Source organism: Meles meles, chromosome 9 (genome assembly GCF_922984935.1).
Source record: "Meles meles chromosome 9, mMelMel3.1 paternal haplotype, whole genome shotgun sequence".
In the NCBI taxonomy this organism is placed as follows: domain Eukaryota; kingdom Metazoa; phylum Chordata; class Mammalia; order Carnivora; family Mustelidae; genus Meles; species Meles meles.
Genome location: NC_060074.1, coordinates 25,777,237 through 25,803,986, shown reverse-complemented (window position 1 = coordinate 25,803,986; position 26,750 = coordinate 25,777,237). Strand labels below are relative to the sequence as shown.

At 38.7% G+C, this 26,750-nt stretch overlaps 1 protein-coding gene across 1 annotated transcript in view; it reads left to right on the top strand.

Annotated features, from left to right (window-relative positions):
- The window catches only part of ABCA12 (ATP binding cassette subfamily A member 12), a 176,551-nt gene that overhangs the window by 116,625 nt on the left and 33,176 nt on the right, over positions 1-26,750 (top strand). Inside the window, exons 23-36 of the mRNA XM_046019118.1 lie at positions 3,061-3,175; positions 9,081-9,410; positions 10,463-10,532; positions 10,621-10,755; positions 12,379-12,525; positions 13,456-13,642; positions 15,728-15,946; positions 17,124-17,320; positions 18,330-18,490; positions 20,113-20,349; positions 20,876-21,026; positions 23,984-24,236; positions 24,850-24,936; positions 25,720-25,813. Of these exons, the coding sequence (XP_045875074.1) occupies positions 3,061-3,175; positions 9,081-9,410; positions 10,463-10,532; positions 10,621-10,755; positions 12,379-12,525; positions 13,456-13,642; positions 15,728-15,946; positions 17,124-17,320; positions 18,330-18,490; positions 20,113-20,349; positions 20,876-21,026; positions 23,984-24,236; positions 24,850-24,936; positions 25,720-25,813 (2,383 nt within the window). The remainder of the gene's footprint in view (positions 1-3,060; positions 3,176-9,080; positions 9,411-10,462; positions 10,533-10,620; positions 10,756-12,378; positions 12,526-13,455; positions 13,643-15,727; positions 15,947-17,123; positions 17,321-18,329; positions 18,491-20,112; positions 20,350-20,875; positions 21,027-23,983; positions 24,237-24,849; positions 24,937-25,719; positions 25,814-26,750) is intronic.

Sequence of the window (26,750 nt, the reverse complement as noted above, 5' to 3'; positions counted from 1 at the left end):
GGTTTCCTTAATCATAACTCTTAGCTTTCCATGGACTCTAGTCCTTGAATCAGGAGAATTGGACTCCAGACTTCAGTATAGGGCTGCATAATTTGGATGCTACCCACTCTCTACTGGTCTTCCTTTCTCTAAACAAGACAATCTTAACATCTCTTCCAGCTCTCAAATTTTATTAAAAATCCACAAGTGCATTGCCAGTCTTAAGGAAGAATTCTGATAAAACACATCATTGATCTCTAAGATAAATATAATGCTATCTGAAACTATGTTATGCTGTACCAGTCCACTTGCTAGGAATCTTCATCTAAAATAGTTTGCTGGGGCACCTGGGTGGCTCAGTCAGTGAAGTGTCTTTCTTCGGCCCAGGTCATGATCCCAGGGTTCTGGGATCGAGCCCCGCCTCAGGCTCCCTGTTCAGAAGGGAGAACTGCTTTGCCCTCAGCCTCTCCCCCTGCTCTTGCTTTTTCTCTCTCTCTCTCTACTAAATAAATAAAAATAAAAATTAATAAAATGTTTGCTAAATGGACAAAAAATGCAAAGACCATGTTTTAGATAACTGAATTTGAATGGTCAAGTGATCTGCCAGTGGAATAGCAGTGACTGGCTCCCCCACTCTGACCACAGTCAGTCTGTGTAAAAGTCGGAGGCTGAATATATTGCTTTAAAGAAATTGCACTTGTTATCCAGCCCAATTACTGCAGTTTATATACAATTCAGATGGTTCTGGACTTTTTTTTTTTTTTTTTCATTTTTCTTTTCTATTGATGTATCGTTTGGGTGCTTCAAGAGCTGTAGATGAAATGAGGTCAAGTAACCCTCTGTGTGGCAGTGATACGGAGAGACGGATGAGGATTCCATCTGTGGGTTGTCAAGGTTAGCTGCTCATTGTGGAGGCCAGTCAGTTCCTTGCAGCCTGAACTGTATGTGAACCACAACGGCCTATGTGAATAGTAAAGACCTGTGGGTTCAATTAAAAGAAAATTCTCATCTATTTTCATGCTCATCTTTTTCCCCTTGCAAATTTTGGCACCTAGGATGGTGGGTACTTGGATTTTCTTTTTAAGAAGAAAAGTAACTGTACTCTGCCTTCTTCATGGGAGAGTTTGATTGTAGTATCTCCCACATACATGTAAATTCTTTATTGCATGCATAGTGCTCCCACATATGTTATTTCCTTTGTTGTGCTCTACAACCTAAGTAAGGTTAGCAGGAGCAGGTATCTTTTTTTTTTTTAAAGATTTTATGTATTTATTTGACAGACGGAGATCACAAAAAGGCAGAAAGGCAGGTGGGCAGGGGGTGGGGGAACAGGTTCCCTGCTGAGAAGAGAGCCTGATGTGGGGCTCAATCCCAAGACCCTGAAATCATGATCTGAGCCGAAGGCAGAGGCTTAACCCACTGAGCCACTCAGGTGCCCCAGGAGCAGGTATCATTAACCATATTTTCCTGATGAAAAAAAACCTGAAATCCAAAAGGGTTAAGTGAAGTGTCCAAAGTTGTATAGCCCAGTACCTTACTGGTTCTTCAATTAGGAGACTAGCATTTTCTCCTTATATTAAATGAAACCTAAAACAAACCAATCTTAAAATACACAATCACTTGGAAGAAACATTACAGGGGATACATTATTAATGAATGAGGGCCGTTGCCTAATTCTAGGGCCAGAAACACCATTAGGGCTGGACCTGAACCAAGAGAAAATTCATTCAACAAATATTGTTTAAGTGCCTACCCCATGCCAGACAGTTTCCCAGGATCCAAAAAAAATTGGACATGGCCCTAACCCTCACTCTTCCTCCACCAGACAGACAAACAAACAGACAAATAATCCTCATGTCTTTGATGGTGATACACTTCTGATGCTAAAGTTACAATGAATGATGATGATGTCATGTTCCATTAATATTTGCATGTTTCATGAGGAACTTGAAGGTAGTTCCTTAGCCTTACAGATTAAAAAGGAAGTGGCCTTGGTACCATTCTCCAAGTGAAAATGTCAGTGGAGCCTACTATGGAAAATAGGTCAATTTAGAGTTCCTCTCGTTGAAAGTTACTCCTTTGCCTTACATCATAGAAAGGTGGCTAGTGTCAGAACTGTGAGACTCAAACTATGGTCCCTGGACCAACAACATAAACATATAGAATACTATATATTGTATAGAATACTATATATTGTATAGAATACTATATATTGTATAGAATACTATATATTGTATAGAATATAGAATTTGCCTTTTAAATTTGCATTTAAAAGGCAAATTCTATATCTTACCCCAGATTTAATAAATCAGAAGCTTATGGGCGAGGCCCAGAAATTTGTGGTTTAGTAAGCCCTTCATGTGATCATGATGGTGGTTAATTTTGAGAAACACTGCGTTGGAACTGTATGGTATCATGGGCAGACCACTCAGGAATATATCTGGAGCCTGATGGAGCCTTCTACTGACTGCCTAGTTTAGCACATTACCAGAAAAGACATTGCTATACTGTGTATGAAACATCTCCTGGAGCATTATTTTGAGGAATCCAAGTTCTTTGTTTGCATTTTAAATTGAATGCTCTGAGTTTTATTTTATTTCATTTTGGAAAATTTAGTTTAATAATAACTATGAGCTTCTAAAGAGTAGATAAATACAGTAATTTGGGAGGATATAGCTTTTAGCTAGATAAACCAATCATCATCTAATTTTATATCTGCCTTTTAGATAAGAATTTCGTTTAGACAGAAGAGTTTTGAGCTTTGCAATTATATCTATGTAATAATTATTTTCCTAGACAGGACATACTCAAACACACTCTAAACAATATGGTAATTTTATCTAACAATCCAGAGCTGTTTTTCACTTTTGCAACATTACAGCAAGAAAATCATGGGCGTACTGTTAAGTCAGCCTCACACTTCATAAATAAAGGAGCAATATCAGTGACTATTCTCAATTTCAAAACAGGAGTATAATTTCACTCCAAGAGGGGATATGTTCTTTATATGTTACAATCTGTATAGAGGATACTCATTTGGGTCGCTGAATTTTTGTTTTTATGTTTTTGTTTTTTTTACAGCTTCCTAACCAGTGTCTCTTATTCTCTTCCAATTGTGCTCATGGTTGCCTGGGTTGTATTTATAGCTGCATTTGTAAAAAAGCTTGTTTATGAGAAAGATCTCCGGCTTCATGAGGTATGTTGAGAGTCTCCTCTTATTATGAGTAAGATCTGTTTGTGTAATAATCAGTATGATTTTCATCATGCCTATACAAACTCAGAAAGCCTGACCCGTTCCTCATGAATTTAAAAAGAAAAATACTTTCTGAATCATAAAGGCAGCTGATATGGCAATATTTTGTTTTCTCACAAAGTTACATAGAAGTCATTTTGTAAGTGCCTCTAGATAGCGAAATATAAATAATTCTGAATAAAATCTGAGTACAATTTATGATGCTAACAGTAATTTTGTCCAAGAAGTTCCTGTAGGACTCAGGATCTAACGCAGGAAGTTTAAATAATAGCAGTAATAACTAGTAAGTCAGGAAGTCTGTTGGCATGGTAACTAATTGAGTATAAATGAAAATAGATATAGATGTATGGACGTAGACACAGACGTAGTCATAGACAGACAGATGGTTTATTTCAGCTCTCAAGAAGCAAATTCTCTTTCCAGTATACCTTGTCTTCTTCGATTATCTTCTCCTCTGTCTTCCACTGACTCATAATTTACAGCGACTAAGAATTTCATGTTATGCTCCTGACTAGGTTAATAACGTAATGACGAAAGACAGGACCTGGGATGTAACGCGTGATCTCTGCTGGAGCATGTTCCTCACCATTATCTCCAAATCCCAAATATCTTACTTCTTTTTAGAATTCACGAGACAGCGTTGGGTGATTTGGGGATGGGATTGGAATAAGAACTATGTTATCTGCCCATCCTGTAATGAGTCCATTCTTATACTCGCTCATGGAGCGAAAAGAAAGCAGAAACACTTCAAAACTGGGGCACAGTAATTATTGCAAGGCCTGGCTGACAGTCTGACATAATGAGGTTAGAGTAACCTGTTAGCCCACTCGCGCTCTCCAGACTGACTTTGCCCATGCTTCCAGGCAAATGACTCATTCTCCTCACGAGGTACAAATCACTGCTTCATGTTTCTGTGAGCTCAGCAGCAAGGTGGCCTGGAGTTCGAACCTCTCCTTCCTACCTTTTCTATTGGAATTCCGATTGAGCCTCACAGCTGCATTTTTACATTTCAGTTATACTTTGGTAAACCCTTCATCGACTGGCTTCAAGCCTGTGTGCAGTGCTTTCTTCATTCCAATTTAGAAACTTGAATCCATGCCCTAAACCAGAATTTTGGTTGTAAGCGCCTGCCTTATAGTTCTCTTTCAGGTTCCTGGTACTCAGAAGTAAATCTTCAGAGATTAAAGGGAAACTTTAAAGTCGAAAACTGTGGTAGAAACTGAGTTCTTTTCTACTTCAAAATAAGTATCTACCTTAAAAATAGTATTTGTGGTAGAAACACACAGTAAATACAAGTATTCTATTGTGTATATATTATGCACACTCTGTATTTTGTGTTTGAAGATGATGTTATTTGAGTGCATCTGTGGATGCTACAAAAAAAAAAAATCAAAGCATAGTGAAGTGTTCTTTCTTAACTGAAGACACGAAACATGTACTTTTTTTTTCTTTTTAAGATTTTATTTATTTACCTGACAGAGAGATCACAAGTAGGCAGAGAGGCAGGCAGAAGAGAGAGGAGGAAGCCAGCTCCCTGCGGAGCAGAGAGCCCGATGCGGGGCTCGATCCCAAGACCCTGAGATCATGACCTGAGCCGAAGGCAGCAGCTTAATCCGCTGAGCCACCCAGGCGCCCCCGAAACATGTACTTTTAATGATGAACCAATTTCTGTTTGGTAGCTTTGTGTCTTCATTTTGCATGAACCTACTTACAGAATTTAACTACCTCATTTGGGGGTCAGAGTCGTACAGGGAAGATCACTGAGCTTGGAATCAGAGAATCAGGCTTTGAATCTCCCAGTTCACTGGGCTCAGTCCATTAAACTTTCTAAGTCTTACCATCTAGACGTAACTCGGCAATACATTTCCAGAACGTGGCTCTCTCACTGCCACAACAAGAAAGGTATTCAGTCATCCCATATTTTATCAGTTCTAAGGTCAAGATATTTTTTTTCCTTGCCTCTTAAAGCATCTGAAATTGGGATGCATTTGATAAGGCATCATCATTTATTTGGTGGTGATTTTTCTTTCTTGCTCCCATGTCAAATAATGGCATGTCTTAATTTTAAATCAGCAGCATCCTAAATTCAAAGGAATGCAGTCTATTTGTGAGATGAATTGATGGAACCGGGAGTCGAATGAGTGGAATATTCTCAATGCCTCCTGCTCAGCCTTCCCGTACTGCCCATGGTTCTCATCTTACCTCCTCCTTTTTAGAAGTGAAAGCGCTAAGCCCAGTAAGTGAGAGGCGACTTGCTGGAAACTGCAGAGCTAGTTAGTGGTAGATCTGGATCTGGTTTCAGTCAGTCCTTTTCCACAGCATAGCTCCTTTCCCTCTCACAATCTTACTTTGGTAGCATAGACCCTTAAAGACTTTTGAAGATGATAATGGAAAATCTCTTAGGTTACCATAGACTCATTTAAATTCACTTTTTAATATCATCATTTTTATATTCACTAAGTACTGAGGCTTTTAATTCCTTACATCCTTCTCATTCCAATTAAATTAAAAAGGTAAAAAAAAAAAGAAAAAACCTTTTTCCTTCTGTAACTGTTCTTAAATCTGGGCAAGAAAACCAAGTTAGTTGCTTTTTCAATGAAGCCATTAATCCTTGACCTTGTTATAGTATGACTCTAGTGAATTCCTTTAACTTGTTAAAGGAATTAGCACAACTATTAATGCCCAATAAGTTTGTCGATGAAATTAAGCCTGTAGTTAAAAAAAAAAAAACTATTTTGAAATGGCTTTCAGTTGGGTTTTGTTCTGTGTTCCTTGCTTTTGACAATTAAAATATCAAAGCTATACAAAAACTGATTTACAACACACACACAAAATACATTTTTACTTTATTTTCTTGATTTATGAGTTAGTTTCTAATATAAGTCATTTATGGGGATTTTAGTGCTTATATCCAGCTGGAGACAAAATTTGGAGTTGTTCTTTCTCATTTCAGATAGATAGTCTAAAATATCTGTGGTCTGGAGAGATGTTACCAAGAATTATATAAGGGATTTTAGTCCTCGGGTGCTCCACATTAGACAGTCCTCATGCCTTCTTAATAGACACTATCCATCATGCCAGTGGCATTTTGGAACACTTCAGGCAGTGATCAGACCATCCTTTATATCTTACTAAAAAACAATAATATAAATATCTAGTGTTAGGAAAAAATTTTTTAATTATGGTAGAAAATAGTATTATTCCTTATAAATTAGTGCTTGACATCTATGAATATCTGTGATTTCTTTTCCTGAAAGCATTAATGTCCATCCCTGTGCATAAGCTTCTCTTGAATGTGACAGCACATTTATCCCAAATCTCTCAGAATCTCTTCTCATTATTTTCTGCCATAAACTGGAGCAAACTCTGGCCACTGTGTAGAGGGGTTTTCCTTGAGCAACAGGTTATCAGATATTGATGAATTGCTGCAGGCAGGTTTGGGAGGCTGGAGACAAGTGATTCTTTGATTGCAGACCTGGCACTTGACGTATGTCACTCTGAGGAGCATCTAACGACATCCAGAAACCATAGCCAGACGTTCTCTGTGGGCCATCTTCCATCAGCAAGTTTGGTCTTATTTATTATAACGAAGTTGGCAGGGAATCTGGATAACTTATGGCTGACTTACATGCTGTCATTGCTCTTTCTTTTTATGAATAACAGCTGTTCTCCTCATGGCATAAAATCCTGAAGTTTCACACTCACGTTTCATGCTAGAATGTTAAATAGTGAACACTTTTGGGAGCACCGCAGTCCATTTCAGGAAGAAGCAATGATCATTCTCCAACTTTTACCAACTCTCGGGAATAGGAATCTGATCTTGAGTCTTGAAAACTTCAGAATTACAGTGATAAATACCTTTAGTCTGGTCTTCAGATTTGCCAGATTATCTTTTAATAAGGCTATGAATGGAGAGTTTTCTAGATATGTAAGTGTTTTATATTACAGTTATCAATTGCTGGGGAAGGAGAACATGTTTGTACACACCAAGTCAGCTTTATTTTATGTCCTTGATAGTGTCCTAGATATTTCATACCCGCCTTGTGAAATATATTGACATTATCTCCTGTTGACACACACTGCTTTTGGAGAGAAGATATTTTTTGCATAAGGCACATGAAATTAGGTGGTGAATATTAGCTTTGGAGTAGTCATGAAGGTCTCCTAACTTCCCAGTTAATTATCAACTCAGTTAAATCTCAAACAGGAAAGGCAAATAAAAAGAGTTAACGTATCATGATTATATTTGAACAGGCAAGTGTCTCTGAAATGCAGTCATCAAGCATGACACAGTAATTTTCTCAAATGGGCTGAGGAGCAGAGAGAAAATTTCGAAAATAAGACCTGTGAGATATTTTCTCATTCCAAAATGTAATTTTGTTTTCAATGATAGATGCGTAGCAACTGGAGGAAGCCTTCCATAGTGCATCTTCGCTCCATGCTGGTTTATCTTTCTTTCTTTCTTTTTTTTTTTTTTTTACTTTGACCCACACTTCCATTCCTATGGAAACATAAGTTGAGTCTTTACTGCAAAGGGCAGAGGACCTGGGAGGAGAGAAGTAGTAAGGAGGGAGGAGGGTGAGGAAGAGGGCAAAGTTAAGAGGAAAAGTCACAGGCTTTTTCTTAGTGGTGATTAGCTTAAGGCCCACAGCTTAGACTGTTGGCAGTCAGGTAGCTGTTTCCATGGTAACAAGAGGAGCAGCAAAGTTATCAAAATGTGATAAGTTGCAAAGGCAGAAAGTAAAATTCACTATTTTATGTGTAGAGCAAAAGATTCGGCACATTCCTTTTTTTTTTCCTAGACAAGTTAGTTTTAAAGAAGGAAGACATTGAAAATCCTTGATTTTGCTCAAGATACTGGATTATAAAGCTGCTAGTGGCGCATTTCTTTTCTTCTTTTTAAAAATAGACTGATTCATAAGCTTAGTATTAATCATGTATTGTAAAACTAGAAACCCGGATATCCAGGTTCCCCTGAAGTGCAGCATGTCACCAAATGCAAGACAATGAAGATCCAGGGGAATTCAGATCTTCCAGAGTCCCTTTGAGTTGATGCTCAAACACATCATGCTGGTCTGTTTTTCTACCTTGGTGGAATGCCTTGACCTCTGGGGATATCACTGAGTTATTAAAGAATATAAATTGGGAGAGAGGTATAGCTGATCTCAGATACATGAGTTCATTTTGGGTGCATGAATGTCTTTTTGGAAAAAAAAAATGACAAACTGCCCTAAATTCCCAGTGATCTTAAGGATGGGTAAGCTTTGCCAAAAGGCAGAAAGTCTCCCTTCAAAATTTCCATGTTTAAATTCTTAGGAGTCAGGTTTATTCTGCTTCTTTCAAGAACAAGAGTACTGATGGTGTTGTCCATTAATGTTTTGTTTAAAAAAATGGAGTTTTATTATCTCGTTCCTACACCAAATTTGAAATAAACAAAGTTTTTCTATGAGCTTGAAATATTCATGACTGTACAAATGTCAAACTCATGCTGTAAAATTCTGCAGGAGACACCATAAATTTTGATAATCTACTCTAAACTAACTTAATCTGGATACATCAGTTAGATACTAGTTATAAAATGAAACTGGAAGAAAAAAGAACCTCACCATCCAAATCATCCATTATACTGGGGCATTCTGAAAGCATATCATTTAAAATGGGCTGATATACAACGTCATATTAATTTTACATAGCGAGCATGGACAAATCCTTAACTTAAGAAAATCATTAAGATTCCTAGTTCCGTATATATGTAGAATCTCATGTACATTTTGTCATGGTGCAGAAATAATTGCTATTTGAGAGAATATCAGCTCAAAAAGTAGCTAACGCTTTTTCCTTTTTGCAGTACATGAAGATGATGGGTGTGAACTCTTGCAGCCACTTTTTTGCCTGGCTTATAGAGAGCATTGGATTTTTACTGGTGACCATCGTCATCCTCATCATTATACTCAAATTTGGTGATATTCTTCCTAAAACAAATGGGTTCATTTTGTTCCTGTATTTTTCGGACTATAGCTTCTCAGTTATTGCCATGAGCTATCTTATCAGTGTCTTCTTCAATAACACCAACATTGCAGCCCTTATTGGAAGCCTCATCTACATCATTGCTTTTTTTCCATTTATTGTCCTAATTACAGTGGAGAATGAGTTGAGCTACGTAATTAAAGTATTCATGGTGAGTCAGTTGTCACAACTGAATGGCCGGGGTGGGATAAGAATTGATTCTTCTTATGTTTTTAGACTCTTAAACTTAAAGTTCATTTATCTAATTGAAAAATTCTGTGATTGCAAAATAATCTTAGCTGTCCTAATGTATACTGTAATTGTATTATTGTATACTGTACAAGCATAAAACAATGAAAAAGAGACTTTTCTTAACAGCACGTCTGTTACGAAATAATTTCTGAAAAAGGAATACGTTTTTAACGATCATTAAAAATTCTGACTTCTTCTCTCATCCAGGTCCTTAAATATCTTAAAACCTTTATTACTGGAGTTACTCTCCTATATGAGTAATTTTCATGGTTTTCATAACATACAATATTACTTATAGGCATAAAGACAAATGCAGTGACAGTATGTAATCAATTTTGAGTTCTTTTCTGCCTGTTTCAATTCAAAACTATTGAATTAATATAAGCAATTTAATGAAATCATTAAGAATACTTTGAAAATTGGAAAGCAGGAAAATAAATCTCATTGAGAGTCATATTGAAACTTTGATGTTTATGGTTATAGTGTTAAATAACTTTCATTTAACATTGACTGCTTTGGGTTAAAACATTAATTTCTAATGTGTTGCATTATAAGTATTCAGTCAATTCATAGTTTCATATATTTTCATTCATAGTTCTGTTACCTGTAATCAATTTGTGAAGTAAAAACATCTTCTGGCTCCTAACTATTTATTTGATTTTAGTCTTAACATTGCACTACCCTATAATTACCTGGTTTATAAATTGCTAAGCAACAAACTAAGTGTAGATATATAGTTTAGATTTTTGACAACTACTTTCCAAGTCATGATTTTCCTGCTTTTGTGTTCTGCTATTCCCCTTCTCTTCCTTCAGAGTGGTAGTAGGCTTGATAAGGGACCTCTGTATTTTTAAATATGCTTAGAGAGTTAGTGTTTATTTTACCTATATAAAGTCCAAAGTTTTAAGTATGTTTGGATCCCTCTTGTACAAAATATATAAGAACTATTATTGCTGTTTATTTTTTTCACAGAGTCTTCTGTCCCCAACAGCATTCAGTTATGCAAGTCAGTACATTGCAAGATATGAGGAGCAAGGCATTGGTAGGCTCACTTCCTTTAAAACTGGGTTTTAGCATTTACGATTGCAGTATGTATCACAGGAAAATAAATATATGTGTTCACTTTTTAGGTCTTCAGTGGGAAAATATGTATAGTTCCCCAGTTCAGGATGACACCACCTCATTTGGCTGGCTGTGCTGTCTGATCCTAGCTGACTCTTTCATTTATTTCCTTATTGCTTGGTATGTCAGGAATGTGTTCCCAGGTATGATCATACTTCCTACAGATATATTTTTCTATAGTTTTCATAATTATAAATCAACTAATACATATTTTCTATTATTTGATTTGCCATATATAGTCTCAAAAGAAAACAACAACAACTTAAATCCCAGAACTAACCATAATTTTCCAGGATGAGATAATGCATTGGTGAATTCTTTCCCTAAATTTCCTTTATTTATTTTATCTTATTATTTAAATTTTAGTTAGTTAACATACAGTGCAATATTGGTTTTAGGTGTAGAATTCAGTGATTCATCACTTACATACAATACCCAGTGTTCATCCCAACAAGTGCCCTCCTTAATACCCATCACCTGTCTAGTTCATCCCCTACCTCCCTCCCTCCATCAACCCTCAGTTTGTTCTCTATTGTTAAGAGTCTCTTAGGGTTTGCTTCCCTCTCTCCTTTTTTTTTCACTCCCTTCCCATATGTTCATCTGTTTTGTTTCTTAAATTCCACATGTGAGTTATAGCATGTGGTCTTTGGCTTTTTCTGACTAACTTATTTCACTTAGTACACTATACTCTAGCTCTGTCCACACCATTGCAAATGCATTCTTTTTGATGGCTGAGTAATATTCCATCATCTGTGTGTACCACATCTTCTTTATCCATTCATCAGTTGATGGACAATTAGGCTTTCTCTATAGTTTGGGTCTTGTTAATAATCTGATGTTCCTTTAAAGGATGGAGTGGGGGACGCCTGGGTGGCTCAGTTGGTTAAGCAGCTGCCTTCGACTCAGGTCATGATCCTAGCGTCCTGGGATCAAGTCCCATATCGGGCTCCTTGCTCTGCAGGGAGCCTGCTTCTCCCTCTGCCTCTGCCTACCTCTCTGCCTACTTGTGATCTTTCTCTCTCTGTCTCTCTCTCTCTGACAAATAAATAAAATCTTTAAAAAAATAAATAAAGGATGGAGTGGACTAAGAAGCATGGAATCTAGTCTTTTCAAATGGGCTTTTGAGATGTGATAAAGCAGAACCCAGGTCTCTTGATTCTAAGGAGAATTTACTAAATTCTAATGGAAAACAGTAGTTGGGTCCCCCATCGTAGATCTCAAGTAGTCATCACTTTTAACATGCTTGGGAGCTTTTCCATTCAGCCATATTGATATTTGTACATTTTCCTGATGTTCTAAATGAATAAAAGAGTATTGTTCCATTTATATAAAACTTTTATAAAAGACAAATATGTAAAAATAGAAAGCAAATCAGTGATTGTCTGAAACTTGGGGTAGAAGTAGGGGTTGTCTATAAATGGTCATAAGAAAACTTTTCAAAGCTATAATGTATAAATGGTGGTTCTAATCCATGGATGATAATAATGGTTGCACAACTTTATATTAAAAATCATCTGTGCCTACACTTACTGTAATAAGTAAATTTTATACCGTGTAATTATACCTTAATGAAGCTGTTTTTAAAAAAGAATAAAAGAGAACTTATCATTTTTGCTTTACTTTGGAAACACTACATTTTAGGTTGATATAGGTGAAAAAAATGAAAATACTTTCTGAACTGTATATAATGTTCTGTTGTTTAATTTCTGATGTTTCATGTTAACAGTCAACTAATACTTACTCTTCCTAATATATTTTCATTACAGGTACATATGGTATGGCAGCTCCATGGTATTTTCCAGTCCTTCCTTCCTATTGGAAGGAGCGATTTGGATGTACAGAAGTGAAGCATGAGAAAAGCAATGGCCTTATGTTTACTAATATCATGATGCAGAACACCAACCCATCTGCTAGTAAGACAAGTAGGTCAACAACAAGCATTATTATGACAGAAGTGATATAAAATTTACATGACTAGTGATTTTAATTAGGTTTTTCTAAATGGCAAAATTATCATCCTTTTAGTCATGGATGAATATGTCTACACATATGTGTTTAGACTCTTACAGAGATTAAATTGTGGCTTTTTCTGGGCTCATTAGCTCAGTTGGTTAACATATGGAGCTAATTAGGCCAAGATTGTAGATCCCTTTGTGGTCCAGTTAGACACAGACAGAGAAAAATTTTGATCCTTGGCCACAGTCTACACCCCTAACTCCAGCCATCTGTCACTAGTCAAAAAGAGTAACCAAGTTACAAGTACAAATAATTTATCATAACCCATCATCAACACTGGACACAAACAGTTGAAAGCTCATGACTTACTGATGTAGGGTAAGTAGTGCCATCTTTGCAAAGTAATTGTGACCCTTATCTGTGGTCTATTTGTGATGCCTGAAGGACATGTAGATAGTAATCAATGATCTGGAATCTATAAACCACAGATCTGAGCTGGCCTTGTCACTATAAAATCACACCTTGTAGACACTTTTTCCATAAGTTGGTGTTATCTTTTCTGATCAGAAAAATAAGACTTAGGCTGTCTTTTTAATATTTGAGATCTGTTGAATAAAGGAGAATTCATTATTATGACGCTGTATCCTAAGACCACCTGTTCTGACAGAAGGGTGAAATCACCCTTAAAGAATGCAGTTCCTCACTCTCATTCATTCTTTAACCAGATGAGAAGGAAGCTAAAGATAACAGATCATTTGTTTCTAGAATTATTTTTACTTAGAGGACTATATTGTTTAAGTCTTCAGTTTTTAATTAAGGAAAAGTCTAGCTCTAGCTACATTTTCCTCCTTTGTGAGCTTATAACTCGTCTCTTGATTTCCCTCCAGGTCCTGAGTACATTTTTCCCTCCAACATTGAGCCTGAACCTAAAGATCTCACAGTTGGGGTTGCCCTGCATGGGGTCACAAAGATGTATGGCTCGAAAATTGCTGTTGATAACCTCAATCTGAACTTTTATGAAGGACACATTACTTCATTGCTGGGGCCCAATGGAGCGGGGAAAACTACTACAATGTATGTTCCTTTTTGAGCACTTATTGTTGTGGAAGCATATTACTTAATATTTCCTCACCTCTTTCATAAAGAAAAATGTTACTACATCTCCCAGATGGATTAAGGTAGCTCAGACTGTCTACTGTAGAATGGAGTCTAAATCATAGGTCCCAACCTATGAGCTCAAAGGCCAGATAAGACTCACCCAGTATTTCTTAAAATGCTTAACTCAGTGCCAATATTTTAAAATGGAGAAATGTCCCAATAAAAAGAAATGTTCTTGACATTCTTGGATAATAGGAAGTTCTGGCAACACTGGGTCCATGGTCCTAGGTAGGAACAATTGGTTGGGGCTTATGGTGACTGTTCTCTTAAAGGAGACATCTGCTTTCTGATTTATTCCTGTTCCTCACAAATCTGCACTGTCTCATATGCCCAGTCTGTTCCATTTATTTGCATTTCTATTCTGGCCCATGTATAATTTTGAGTTTACACACTCTGCTATAAACACACTCAGCCCCAGCTGCTTCTTGCCTTGATTCATGAAGAAAGAAAAGAATCACCAGCCTTTAGATATAGATCAGAAAGGCTAGGAGCAGTACGTGGGATTCTTTCTGACTCTTCATTTAACTAGCATTTTCCTGTGTCCAAAAGGAGAAGAGGTTCAAATGTTTTTAAAGTGACATACTTCTGAATTTTTTTTTTTTTTTTTGCGACTCACCACCAGTGCTCCACATGGCTTCACTGGAAGTCAGCGCTAAGATGCCGTGGCTGCCCTGGCCCTTCCTTGAGAAAGTGTCAGTTGCTGGATATCTTATTTAGTAGCATCATAAGTAAGCTCAGTGACTGCCAAAATATATTTAAATTAATTTTTCTTTTGTAAATAAGAGGGGACAAGAGGAGGTCATGAAATGAGTGAATGTGCAGCTGCTCTTATTTATATGGCCTGTTTAAATTCAAAGTTGGCTTTCTAGGGAGCATACAATGCTTAGAAGCAGGATTTCTAATAGGCAATAAGAAACCAGTGAAGAAAAGCGATGGAGAAGGCTTTTGAAGAGGATGTAATTTTAGCTGAAAAAGTCTCAATTTTGTTCTTCTGAATATAAAGAATGAAGTATATTGTTTGTAGTTCAGTGTGCTTTTATGGGAAGAACTGCATATAATATCCATGCCCTATTTAGTCCATGGTAGTCATTTAAGGTCTGTTATGCACCTGGTACAAGGTACTAGTTAGGTACTAAGAGAGTGGTGAGAAAATGAGTCCTTGGCCAGACTCATGGAGCTTACATTTTACTGGAGAAAAGGGATATTAAATAGTTGCCTGGTTTACTAACCATCTGAAAAATGATGAGCAATCGTCTGATAAGGTAGAGAGTAATCACAGTGTAGAGAACGGGACTGAAGGTGACGTGGTTCACATGGGAAAGCGAGTTAAGAGATAGGTGGTCACGAGAAAGTGGTGGTGTGGCTTGCGCTGTGGGGTGGCTGGGAAAATGGGATGTGCAGGCAGAGATAGAAAACAGAGAGAGGAGGAGGATACAACAAACACAGCTTCTGGATCCCAGCCTTGTGCAACCAGTGTATAGATTTATCATATAGTAAAAGAGGAACATCAGTGGAAACACGGGTTTTAAAGGAAAGATCCTGAATTAAGTTTAAACATGTTGAGTTTGAGGATCCTGTAAGACATCTCATGGAGAGATGTTACTGTCTGTTGGATGTTTAGTGCAAACTTGGAACTTAGTGATGAGGTCTCGGCTAGAGTTAAAAATTCGAGACTCCGTGAACTAGAGATGCCATCTGATGCCAAGGAAGTGCATGAGTTTGCTCAAGGAGAGAGCGTACTTGCTACTAAAGTGCCCGACAGTGATCATCATTGCTACCACGGCCCCATGCACATCATTGTCACTGGGTAGTGTTTCTGTAACGTTCTAAATAATTGAAAGCTTAAAAGTAATTTAATGTTTGTTCCCATTTAATATCATTTCATTTTATAGCTTGATCTTACCTGAGGAAATACACTGTAATATTTGCTAATGACTGAGATACTTTTAGCCCTAATTTAAATGCTTGGTTGACACCTAATTATCAGTTCTTCATTTTCAGCTCCATGTTGACTGGGCTGTTTGGGGCCTCAGCAGGAACCATCTTTGTTTACGGAAAAGATCTCAAAACAGACCTCCACACGGTGCGGAAGAACATGGGGGTCTGCATGCAGCACGATGTCTTGTTCAGTTACCTCACTACCAAGGAACACCTGCTCTTATACGGCTCCATCAAAGTTCCTCACTGGACTAACAAGCAGCTGCATGAGGAAGTAAAAAGGTCAGTTATAGCAGCAACCAGGATGTGAGTTGGTAGCACCCATCAAAAAAAGGTCGACCTGTGGTGATAATGCCAATAGGAACATTTGGTCACAAAACAATTGGTTTTCAGTTTTTCTACTTTTCTGGTATCGTATACATTTTACGTCATTCTCTTCACCAGCCGGTTATACTCAAACTTTAGAACTCTCTACATCTCAGGCTACCATATTGCCCTAAATCCTCTGTTTCTACTGGCTACTACACTGGGCCAAGCCTCCTAACTGGACACCCGGCTTCTCCTCTCCCTTATACAGTTTATCCTTCAAAGAACAGCCAGGGTGACCTTTTTAAATGGCAGATCAGACCATATAACTCCAGGGTTCAAAGCCCTCTATGACTTCCCACCACACTCAGCGTCAAACTCCGTAACGTCCTTGTCAAGGCCAAGAGGTCCTACATGCCTGTTCCATCTCACTTCTTTTGTCATTTCCTTCTATTCTAACCCCATTCACTGTGCTCTGGGCACACTGACCAAGTCACAGGCTGGCTTATGATCTGGCCACAGGGCTTCTCACTTACCGTTTTCTCTACTTAGAGCAGCCTTCCCCAGACAGCCATTTGACTCACTCCTCTACTTTCCTGGTCTTTGATCAAATGTCACCTTCTCTGAGGGGATAACCATAAATAAAATAGATGCTTAAAATAGCACGCCCCAGGCGCTCCTTATCTTATGTACCCTGCTTTGTGTATTTTTATTGCACTTGTCACCACCTGGCAAATTATAAAGTTACTTGGAAATACATTTCTCGACTGACTTTTATCTGTATCCCTCCTGATAAATGCACACACTAGGGCCTAATCTCCTTATGGGTAGGAATATTATCTTTTCACTGCTTTCCTCCAGCAGCTAAAACATGGTCTGGCACAAAACAGGCAGGCCCTCCATAAATATCTTTCAAAGAAACAAGTTAAAAGATGAGCCACATATTTTATGTTTTCTGGGTATTAACTTTGCACCTCCAGCTAGATGATAAACAATAAGAAAACTATGTCATGAATCCTCAATAGTGTATTGTACCTCGCTGAGCATGTAATAGTTGCTTAGTAAAGACCTATTACTTAAAGTGCTTATTTATTTATTTCAATATTCAGATACTTTATCTGTCAAAAATAACCACCATACATTATTTTTGAAGGACGCTAAAAGATACCGGACTATATAGCCATCGTCATAAGAGAGTTGGAACATTGTCAGGAGGAATGAAGAGGAAGTTATCCATATCTATAGCTCTTATCGGTGGATCACGGGTAGTCATTCTGGATGAACCATCCACTGGAGTTGACCCATGTTCTCGCCGAAGCATATGGGATGTGATATCGAAGAACAAAACTGGTATGAGTACTTTCTTACAACTTCTGCACCCAACAGTCAACAGTTGTAATTTTGCCCTCTGGAATGCCTGCAGACAAGTTTATACCTTTTCTGTTTAGAAGCTCCATTAAAGAGTCTCAGATGAGGGGCGCCTGGGTGGCTCAGTGGGTTAAGCCGCTGCCTTCGGCTCAGGTCATGATCTCAGAGTCCTGGGATCGAGTCCCGCATCGGGCTCTCTGCTCAGCAGTGAGCCTGCTTCCCTCTCTCTCTCTCTGCCTGCCTCTCTGTCTACTTGTGATTTCTCTCTGTCAAATAAATAAATAAAATCTAAAAAAAAAAAAAAAAGAGTCTCAGATGAGGTTTTCCCCTTCCCAAGTCTTCTCTTCCCACCACTAAATCACTGGGTCAGTTAATTAATATCCATGTAGTTGAGCATGGTGAGTTGAACACTTCACTGGCCTTTGGAGAGCATGCACATCTGATCGAAGCCCCGAGTTCTGCCTCCAGGAGCTTAGAATCTAATTAGAGATACCAAACATACACAAACGAAAATAAACGGAAAACAGACTAAACAAGTGCTAACAGGATGTGAAGCAAAGAAGCAATCAGAGTAGAGTGGATTAATCAGAGAGGAATATTCAGAAAGTCTTTAAAATTATTGCTTCTTCATAGTGCAGAAAGTGGGGGAGAGAGACAGAAACAGACACAGAGGGAAAATGAAAACCAAGACAAGGGAGCAAACGAAGGAAGGAGTTGCTCAATCACACACCCTAAATGATGGACATTTAGCCAGACGGCACAATAAAGGCGTATTCGCTGCCGACGTATAAGAAAACAGCCCTAGATGTTTAGAAACATGTCTTCTGAATTTCTCTGTTTATTCTGAAAGTTCCTTCTGGTCAGTTTTTCATTTAGCTCATAAAACGTGCCTCTTCTCCTCATAAATCACAGGATTTACTTGTGCTAACTCTGTAGATCTTAGGAACTGCGTCTTCATTTTTCATTCTCGGTTGTTCTCTGTATTTTCAAGCCAGAACAATCATTCTGTCCACGCACCACTTGGACGAAGCTGAAGTGCTGAGTGACCGCATCGCCTTCCTGGAGCAGGGCGGGCTGCGCTGCTGCGGGTCACCATTTTACCTCAAAGAAGCATTTGGCGATGGGTATCATCTCACGCTCACCAAGAAAAAGGTTGGTAAGAGAGAAAATATACCTCATTATAGGGTCATGAGTTAATTTTTGTGTGAAATGGAGGCAGAATCTCTCCAACTTTATTAATTGCTAAAATTCATTATTAATATGTTAGTTTCATGTCTCTCAAGTGTGAGGGAGCGTCGGAACACCTGGAGGTCTTGGTTAAACCCCGATTTCTGGCCTCACCCCAGAAGTCTCTGATTGAGTAGATCTTAGAGTAGGTCCATCAGTAGGTCCAGAATAGAGTATATTTCTGTTAAGGCCCAGGTGATGCTGATGCTCCTGAGCTGGGATCTCACAACAAGAACTCGAGCACTAGGTTTTTACCTTAGAATATAGATCCCTTTTTTTTTTTAAGAAGATCTGTAGCCTAAGGTTACTGATGGAGGATCAGCCTTTTAGTTTCCATAGCATTTCAGTTTATAAGGCTAAAAATTAGGGGGTTTTTTTGCATTAAAACAAATAGAATATGCATTTGTGTATGTATCTTCTGATCAGTACCCCTAAGTGGCAATGTGAAGACTAACTCAGGCCAGCGGAGTCTTGACATCTTTGAAGAACAACAGTGCTGACTAAGAACCCCTGTAGTACTTAAAAATAGCATATGGGGGGGCGCCTAGGTGGCTCAGTGGGTTAAAGCCTCTGCCTTCGGCTCAGGTCGTGGACTCAGGGTCCTGGGATCGAGCCCTGCGTCGGGCTCTCTGCTCAAGCGGTGAGCCTGCTTCCTCCTCTCTCTCTCTGCCTACTTGTGATCTCTGTCTGTCAAATAAATAAATAAGATCTTTAAAAAAAAAAAGCATATGGTTATCAGTACTGTGCAAGATGTGTATGCCATTAGGTAGACTTGGGCTACAATCACTTATTTTACATCTGAACATCCTGATGTGACTTCCAAATAAAAAGCAGTTTATTGTTATGTTCACTAATTCATTAAGAAATGTATGTATCAGGTGTGTATTATGCCTTAGTGTGTGCCCAAGGCACTGTTTTAGACCCTGGGGATACAGCAGCGAACTGATGATATTGAAATCTCTACCCTTGTGGAGTTTATATTCTGATAGAGTGTGGGGAATTCAGATAATACCATTGTTAAGTATATTATTAAGGATGTCAGCAGGTGGTAAATGCTGTGGGTGGAAATAAAGCAGAGGAGGGAGAACAGGGAATGCTGAGTGGTGCCATTTTACATAGGGTGGGAAGAGAAGGGTCTCTGGGAAGATGACAGTTGAGCAGGAGCTGGGGCTTGGGGCAGAAGGAACCATGTCACTATCTAGGGCAAAGGAAAAATTGAGAAGGCCCCGAGGAGGGTGTGCCTGAGTTGACAACACTCTGACAACACGAGAAGGCTGCTGTGGCTGGAGTAGAGCAGATGAGAGGCAGGGAGTAGTGGGCAGGGAGGCTGGAGAAGGGACGGGGGCAAGTGGGAGAATGAAGGCAATAGAACAGTGACGTGTACAAAGCTCTAGGGGCCCCCGTGGGACGGGGAGCCATTGGAGGAGGGATATGTCATCTGACTCAGGGCTGAGTGGCCTGAAAGAGACTCACCACCCTCTGAGGAGGGCACTTGGTGCCACCAGAGTGTGAGGACAAGGGGTGGTAACTTCTGGTGTTGTCGCTAGAGCCCAAATCTAAGTGCAAATACAGCATGTGACACGATGGCCGTGACAGCAATGATCCAGTCACACCTCCCTGAAGCCTACCTCAAGGAGGACATCGGGGGAGAGCTGGTGTATGTGCTTCCTCCGTTTAGCACCAAAGTCTCAGGAGCCTACCTGTCGCTCCTGAGGGCGCTGGACAATGACATGGGGGACCTCAACATCGGGTGCTACGGCATTTCAGACACCACCGTGGAAGAGGTGCGTTTCTTCTTTTCTTAGAGCTGATACAATTTGCTGTTCCCTGAGAATAAATATGCACAGTTCTTTAAAAAGAGAGAAGAAATATTTTAAGCAAACATTTCACAAAATCAAAAAATCTTTAAACTATCTCAGTACCGTTCTTATGTAAGATTGACTTCTGAAAAAAACATGTTTATCCAGTTAGAGAACACGTCTCTTTGACATACCAAAATGTTTACTTGGGGGGTGGTATGGGGGAAGACTGAAACAGGAGAAGGAGGTTGAGAGAAACAAACTTCCAGATATAAAATAAATAAGTCACAGAAATGAAAAGTACGGCATAGGGACTGTAGTCAATAATACTGTAACAAAATTGTATGGTTAAAAGAATGTTCACTCAAAGTCACTGTCAAGAATACTCACTTAAAGTCACACTTCTTTGTCTCAATAAATGTGATAAAAATTCAAAATCAAAATTGAGCTTAGAAGGTAGAAAGGACATGCATGCTTTATGTTAATGAAGTGGTCTGGCTTCTCTTTCTAGGTCTTTCTGAACTTGACTAAAGAGTCACAAAAAAATAGCAGTATGAGTCTTGAGCACTTGACACAAAAGAAAATTGGAAATTCCAGTACCAACGGCATCTCAACTCCTGATGATTTATCTGTGAGCAGCAGCAATTTCACAGACAGAGATGGTATAAATCTAATGTGCATATTTTACTTAATTACAATATATGGCATAAATGAGATAATTACAGGGCAACAGTTCAGGTTCACACATTCTTTCTAAATACAGAAAGAATAAAGAAATATAAACTTCCTTTTTTTTAATATATCAAGTATTTTTTAAATGAAATCAAATTCTCTATTTCAAAAATATTTTGAAGAACGTGAAAGAAGGTGCTTGTGATGGTGGTGGTGTGTACTTCTTATACCCACTAGAAGTCATTTTCTAGCTGTTACTTACTACTGTTCCAGATTTGTGTTCAGCAAGTTAAAATCCTTCCTGTAGTTGGTGCTGTCCAGCAGTGGATGAAGTTGCCTCATAAGATAGCTGACTCATTGCTGTTAAACATACTCAACAGAGGAGTCATGGAAAAAAAGTTGTAAAAAAAAGAGTCATCACTCTTTCTGGGGCCTCATTGGAAAACATGTCTGATCTTTCCGCTCTGTGAACAGTTCAGCTGCTGAGAACATTCAGGCTCTGAGAAAGTGCCTTTGGGGGAGGGTCTCAGATTTGATGAAGTCAGACTCCATGGCTAAGAACCCATAATAATGGGTCGCCCCCCCCCCCACACCACACTCAATTTCTCACACAAGATATGCTTGAAAAAATTGTGCTTCTTGATATGACTTTGAGGAATGGGGCTCTTTTGAAAATAACTTTTATCCTCTCTTATTCTCTTTCTGATGGTTAATTTATGCCTCTAGAAACACTATTTACTTAAGGAAGCATATAGTAAAATGATATATAAATTATGGAATAGTCATTTCAACAGTTTGCTTAACTTGGAAAAAATCTCTAGGAACAGAACTTTTAATTAAACATTTGCCTGTCTCTGAAACTTAGAAAAGATCATCTCTGATGTTTGCATAGTTCTGGAACTTGGGAGTCTCATTTGTCCTCTGCCGTATTCCTCATTTATCATCTTTTGGGGAATATAATTGTCGAGCCCATGGAATTGAGGACTTTGATTAGAAAGTGGTCATCTGCTTCAGGAAGTAAATGTTATGTATTTGCCTCTGGATTTGTCTTAAATTTGAAACTATTCTTCAGTCAAAATGTTTCCCTCATTGACATTATCTTTTAGAAAGCACATTTGCTCCATTTGATACACCTGTAAGTCATCCACATGTAATTTCTCAAGAAACAGAAAAGCATACTAATTAACTTAAAATATTCAGCTCCTTCTACAATTCCCCTTTGCAGAGATACGAGTTTGCATTTAAACTTGTTCACTCTGTTTAATTGGAATTCATTTTAAATTAAGCAGCTTTGTATTTTTCCTTATCAGCTAAATGAAGATCATGATTTTTTTGTGCTGCATAATTTGTGACAGAGAATTAAAAATATCCACAGAGTTGGCGGTCATCTTATCACATGTAGAGGAGTGCTCGGCGGCAGGCCCTTGGAGAGAATGTTATATTTTTAGGGAGGGCTATGGAATTATCAGTTCTAAGAGCACCACTGAGGAAGCAGCAGTTTATGGCCTCCACAGCTCCTCTTATGCTCAAAAGTCAGGGAATTTTTCTCTGCACCTGGAGAACATTTCAGAGGGGTAGGGGTAGTGTAGACATTTTTTTCCAGTGAGTTCTTTTTTGTGACTCTACTGGTAAAAATGGAGTTTTGAAATGCCATATATAATCAGTCCAAATTTTAAAGAGAATGTAATGAATGAGTGTTTGAATTAGAATCACACTTTGGAGGAGAGCCTTTCCTTTTCTCCAAGTGTAAGTTGAATTCACCGGACCTCCCATTAGAATGGGGAGGGGAAGCGAACCATAAGAGACTATGGACTCTGAAAAACAACCTGAGGGTTTTGAAGGGTCAGGGGTGGGAGGTTGGGGCAACCTGAGGGTTTTGAAGGGTCAGGGGTGGGAGGTTGGGGGAACAGGTGGTGGGTAATGGAGAGGGCACGTTTTGCATGGAGCACTGGGTGTTGTGCAAAAAGAATGAATACTGTTACGCTGAAAAAATAAATAAAATGAGAAAAAAAAAAAAAAAAAAGAATGGGAGCCAATTAGACTTATAATTACTATGTTACCCACAGCAGGAATGAGTTTTTAGACTAGACAGATGTTTTGGATGTCATTTACCTTTTTTTTTTTAATTGAAGTTGTGGTTGTATTAGTTTATGTCATATTAGTTTCAGGTGTTTATCTTATTTGAATTCAGTCTCTTGATAGAATCTATCTCCTGAGTTATCCGTAATTAGCAATACATACCAAGCAGGCATTGAGACTTTGGAGATCTGGGACAATATTCACTTATCAAATTGCGGATCTCGCCCTTTGACTTGTAAAACAACTGTGTATATATCAATACTAATATTTTATATATAGTGATTTATAATTTGCAAAGCACTTTTACATACAATTCTATGACTTGGAGAGGCTCAGTCCCAATGTCTAAAAAGGAAGAGTTGAACCTCATATCAGAACATTTAAAATACAAGCTATTCCTACCACATCACATTATACCATCCAGCCATGGTTTGTTTTTTTTTTTTTTTTTTTTTTTTTTTCCCCCTTTTATTAATTTTTTCAGCGTAACAGTATTCATTCTTTTTGCACAACACCCAGTGCTCCATGCAAAACGTGCCCTCCCCATCACCCACCACCTGTTCCCCCAACCTCCCACCCCTGACCCTTCAAAACCCTCAGGTTGTTTTTCAGAGTCCATAGTCTCTTATGGTTCGCCTCCCCTCCCCAATGTCCATAGCCCGCTCCCCCTCTCCCAATCCCACCTCCCCCCAGCAACCCCCAGTTTGTTTTGTGAGATTAAGAGTCATTTATGGTTTGTCTCCCTCCCAATCCCAGCCATGGTTTTTGAAGTTACCTTGTTAACGTGATTTATCGGTGTTTCCCAGAACAATATCAAACCTCACTTCTTTCTCTCTTTCTCTCCACCCCACCCCCTTTTAAAATTCAGACAAAATCTTGACGAGGGGAGACAGGTTGGGCGGTTTTGATTTGTTACTGAAGAAGATCATGGCCATCCTCATCAAGAGGTTCCACCACACCCGCAGGAACTGGAAAGGTCTCATTGCTCAGGTTATCCTCCCCATCGTCTTTGTCACCACTGCCATGGGCCTTGGCACACTGAGAAGTTCTAGCAACAGTTATCCAGAGATCCAGATCTCCCCGTCTCTCTACGGTACCTCTGAACAGACAGCCTTCTATGTGTAAGTTTCTGTCCTTTGAAACGTCTCCCCGGTGCCTCCAGAAGTGCGGCCGCGCCTCCGTGACTGCGTGCAGTGTTGAAGAATAAGGAATTACGAGGCAGTGCACCCGATTCTGCCCAAGGAATGGACAGTGTTGATTTATTGCAACATGACACTTTTGTTGGCAACAATAACTTTTTAAGAGTTTCTGTGTTTGTCTGAAAGTAACCTTATCATAGGTCTTTATTTTTAATGACTAGACTTTAATCAAGAAAGCCAGGCTAGGTGTGGCTGCCCAATCTGTTATAATATATAGCAAATCACTTTTTATCGGCCTCACAAATACTGGATAGTAAGGTCGGAATTCCACAAAATACAGCATTACGTATATACAGTAGGTGATCACGAAATGTATGTGATGGTTAGGAAAATAACAAGGCAGCCAAAGAGAGACATGTGCTGATTTTTTTCCATGATAATTTTTTTTCTTCCTGATACTGAGTCTTTCTTGGGTTTTTAAGAAGACTATCTCATAGACAGCATATTTTATTTTTCCAAACTATGCATAAGCATGACTTTCATATGAAAGAGTTGTGGAGGATCAAGAATTTGTTCCTGTCCTTTACAATTACAGGAATTCTCACCCAAGCACACAAGGCCTAGTCTCAGCAATGTGGAGCTTCCCTGGCATCGACAACGTGTGTTTGAACATCAGTGATCCGTAAGTTGTTCTTGGAGTTTGTCTTTTTCTGTTTTGTTTTGTTTTTTCTTTTTCCTTTCTCTTTGACACTCCAGTTTGTCTGTATACATGTGCGTGCATGAACGCCCCTGAGAGAGATCTATATTGAACAGATTTTCTCTCTCCCCTGTAGTTCATTCCATGGCTATGCCGTGCTGTAATAATAAACATTAGGGACTTACTAATTTGTAGAGTTCTCTCATGTACGTGTTTCCCTTTAACAATCATAAAAACCCTGTGAATTATTAATCCCATTTTTAAGATGGAGAAACTGAGACTCATGCTGACTGAGATACTTGTCTAAAAACAATCTAGACTGTAAGTTGTGCAACAACTAAGCCACGAGCCTTCATACTCCAATTCGTCTTTGTGCTATGTAGTAGTGCCTATTCGAACTTCAAGATGGTACACGGTGCCTGCGAACCCGACACACTGGTGCGTTACTTGGCTAAAGTCCCTTCCCATCGAAGCACAGGAGGAAAGAGCAGAAAAGGAAGGGGTCAAAAAAGCCCCATCCTGCCACATTAAAACAGTTCAGTGAGCTTTGGGTTCAGCACTCTTCTATCAATAAGCACTCTCTCTTATGCCCCATAAAATGTCAAATCATTTGAAAATGGTAGTGTAGTGTATATTTGAGCTACGAAAAACCAGCAAACTGTACCTAAGACTGTACACTTGAATTTAATACCAAATACTCACTTATATGCTCATACATAACCATTAGAACACACACATACCTCACTTTAATACCATTTTTACTTGCAGAAGGTGTTTAAAGGAAGATAGTCTGGGAAAATGGAACACCAGTGGGGAGCCTGTCACTAATTTTGGTGTTTGCTCCTGCTCAGAAAATATCCAGGTAAGATGGAATTCCATTTCAGTGAAGTAGGAAAAAGAAAGGAATAAATATTGAAACTTAAAAGATCTATCCGGGTTACCAAAGAGTCAGTATAATTTCATTTTATGGAAGCTAGTAGCTCAGAGATGTGGAGCAGGGCAGCTCAAAAATATTGCCTTTGAACTTCAGGTCACTGTTTTAAATCCATTTCAGAACAAATTTCCAAAGGCAGGTAATTCTATGACAGTCTTTGTAGAAACCGACTAAAAATGAAGTTTTGGTCTCCGTTCAGTTCTAACCAGGAAGCTCTATGTTTCAGACAACAAAGCCACCATAACTGTCATATTTGAAAACAGAGTAAGACTCTGCCCATTTGCTGGTCAGCTATGAAGTCAGTAATGTGTAAGTCCAGAACAGAACTCCATCTGTCTCTAAGGAGCACCTCCAGCATGCAAGAAAAATCGACATGCTGATAGAAACAGAAAAGATTATCCAACCATCCCTTATGCTGTCTGTCTTTTATAGATACACACCTTACTTTTCTGGGCCTATCATTTCAGCATACTTCTAAGAAAACCAAATTCACAGGGGAAATGAAAGATTGAAAAGAATAAGTGACTGTAAGCTTCTGAGGGTGACTATGTGATCAACTTACTTCTCCATAGGAGAGGAATCTAGCGATATTTTCTAAATAGCATTGTGTCATTGAACCTTGAACTCTTTGTGCAGTATTTTGGAATGGAAATGTTCTCTGTAAATGCAACCTATTTTTGGGTTCTTATGCAAGACAGTTACCAACAATGAAAACTGGGATCCCACAGGCATCTTCTGGGATCCTTGCATATTCCAATACCAGCATTACCCAGTACTCAAAGAGTTTTCTAATCCCTCATTTAATCTGACTAATTTCTGGAATTCATGTATTTTCTGTAGTTCACAGTATGAGCAAACTAACAAT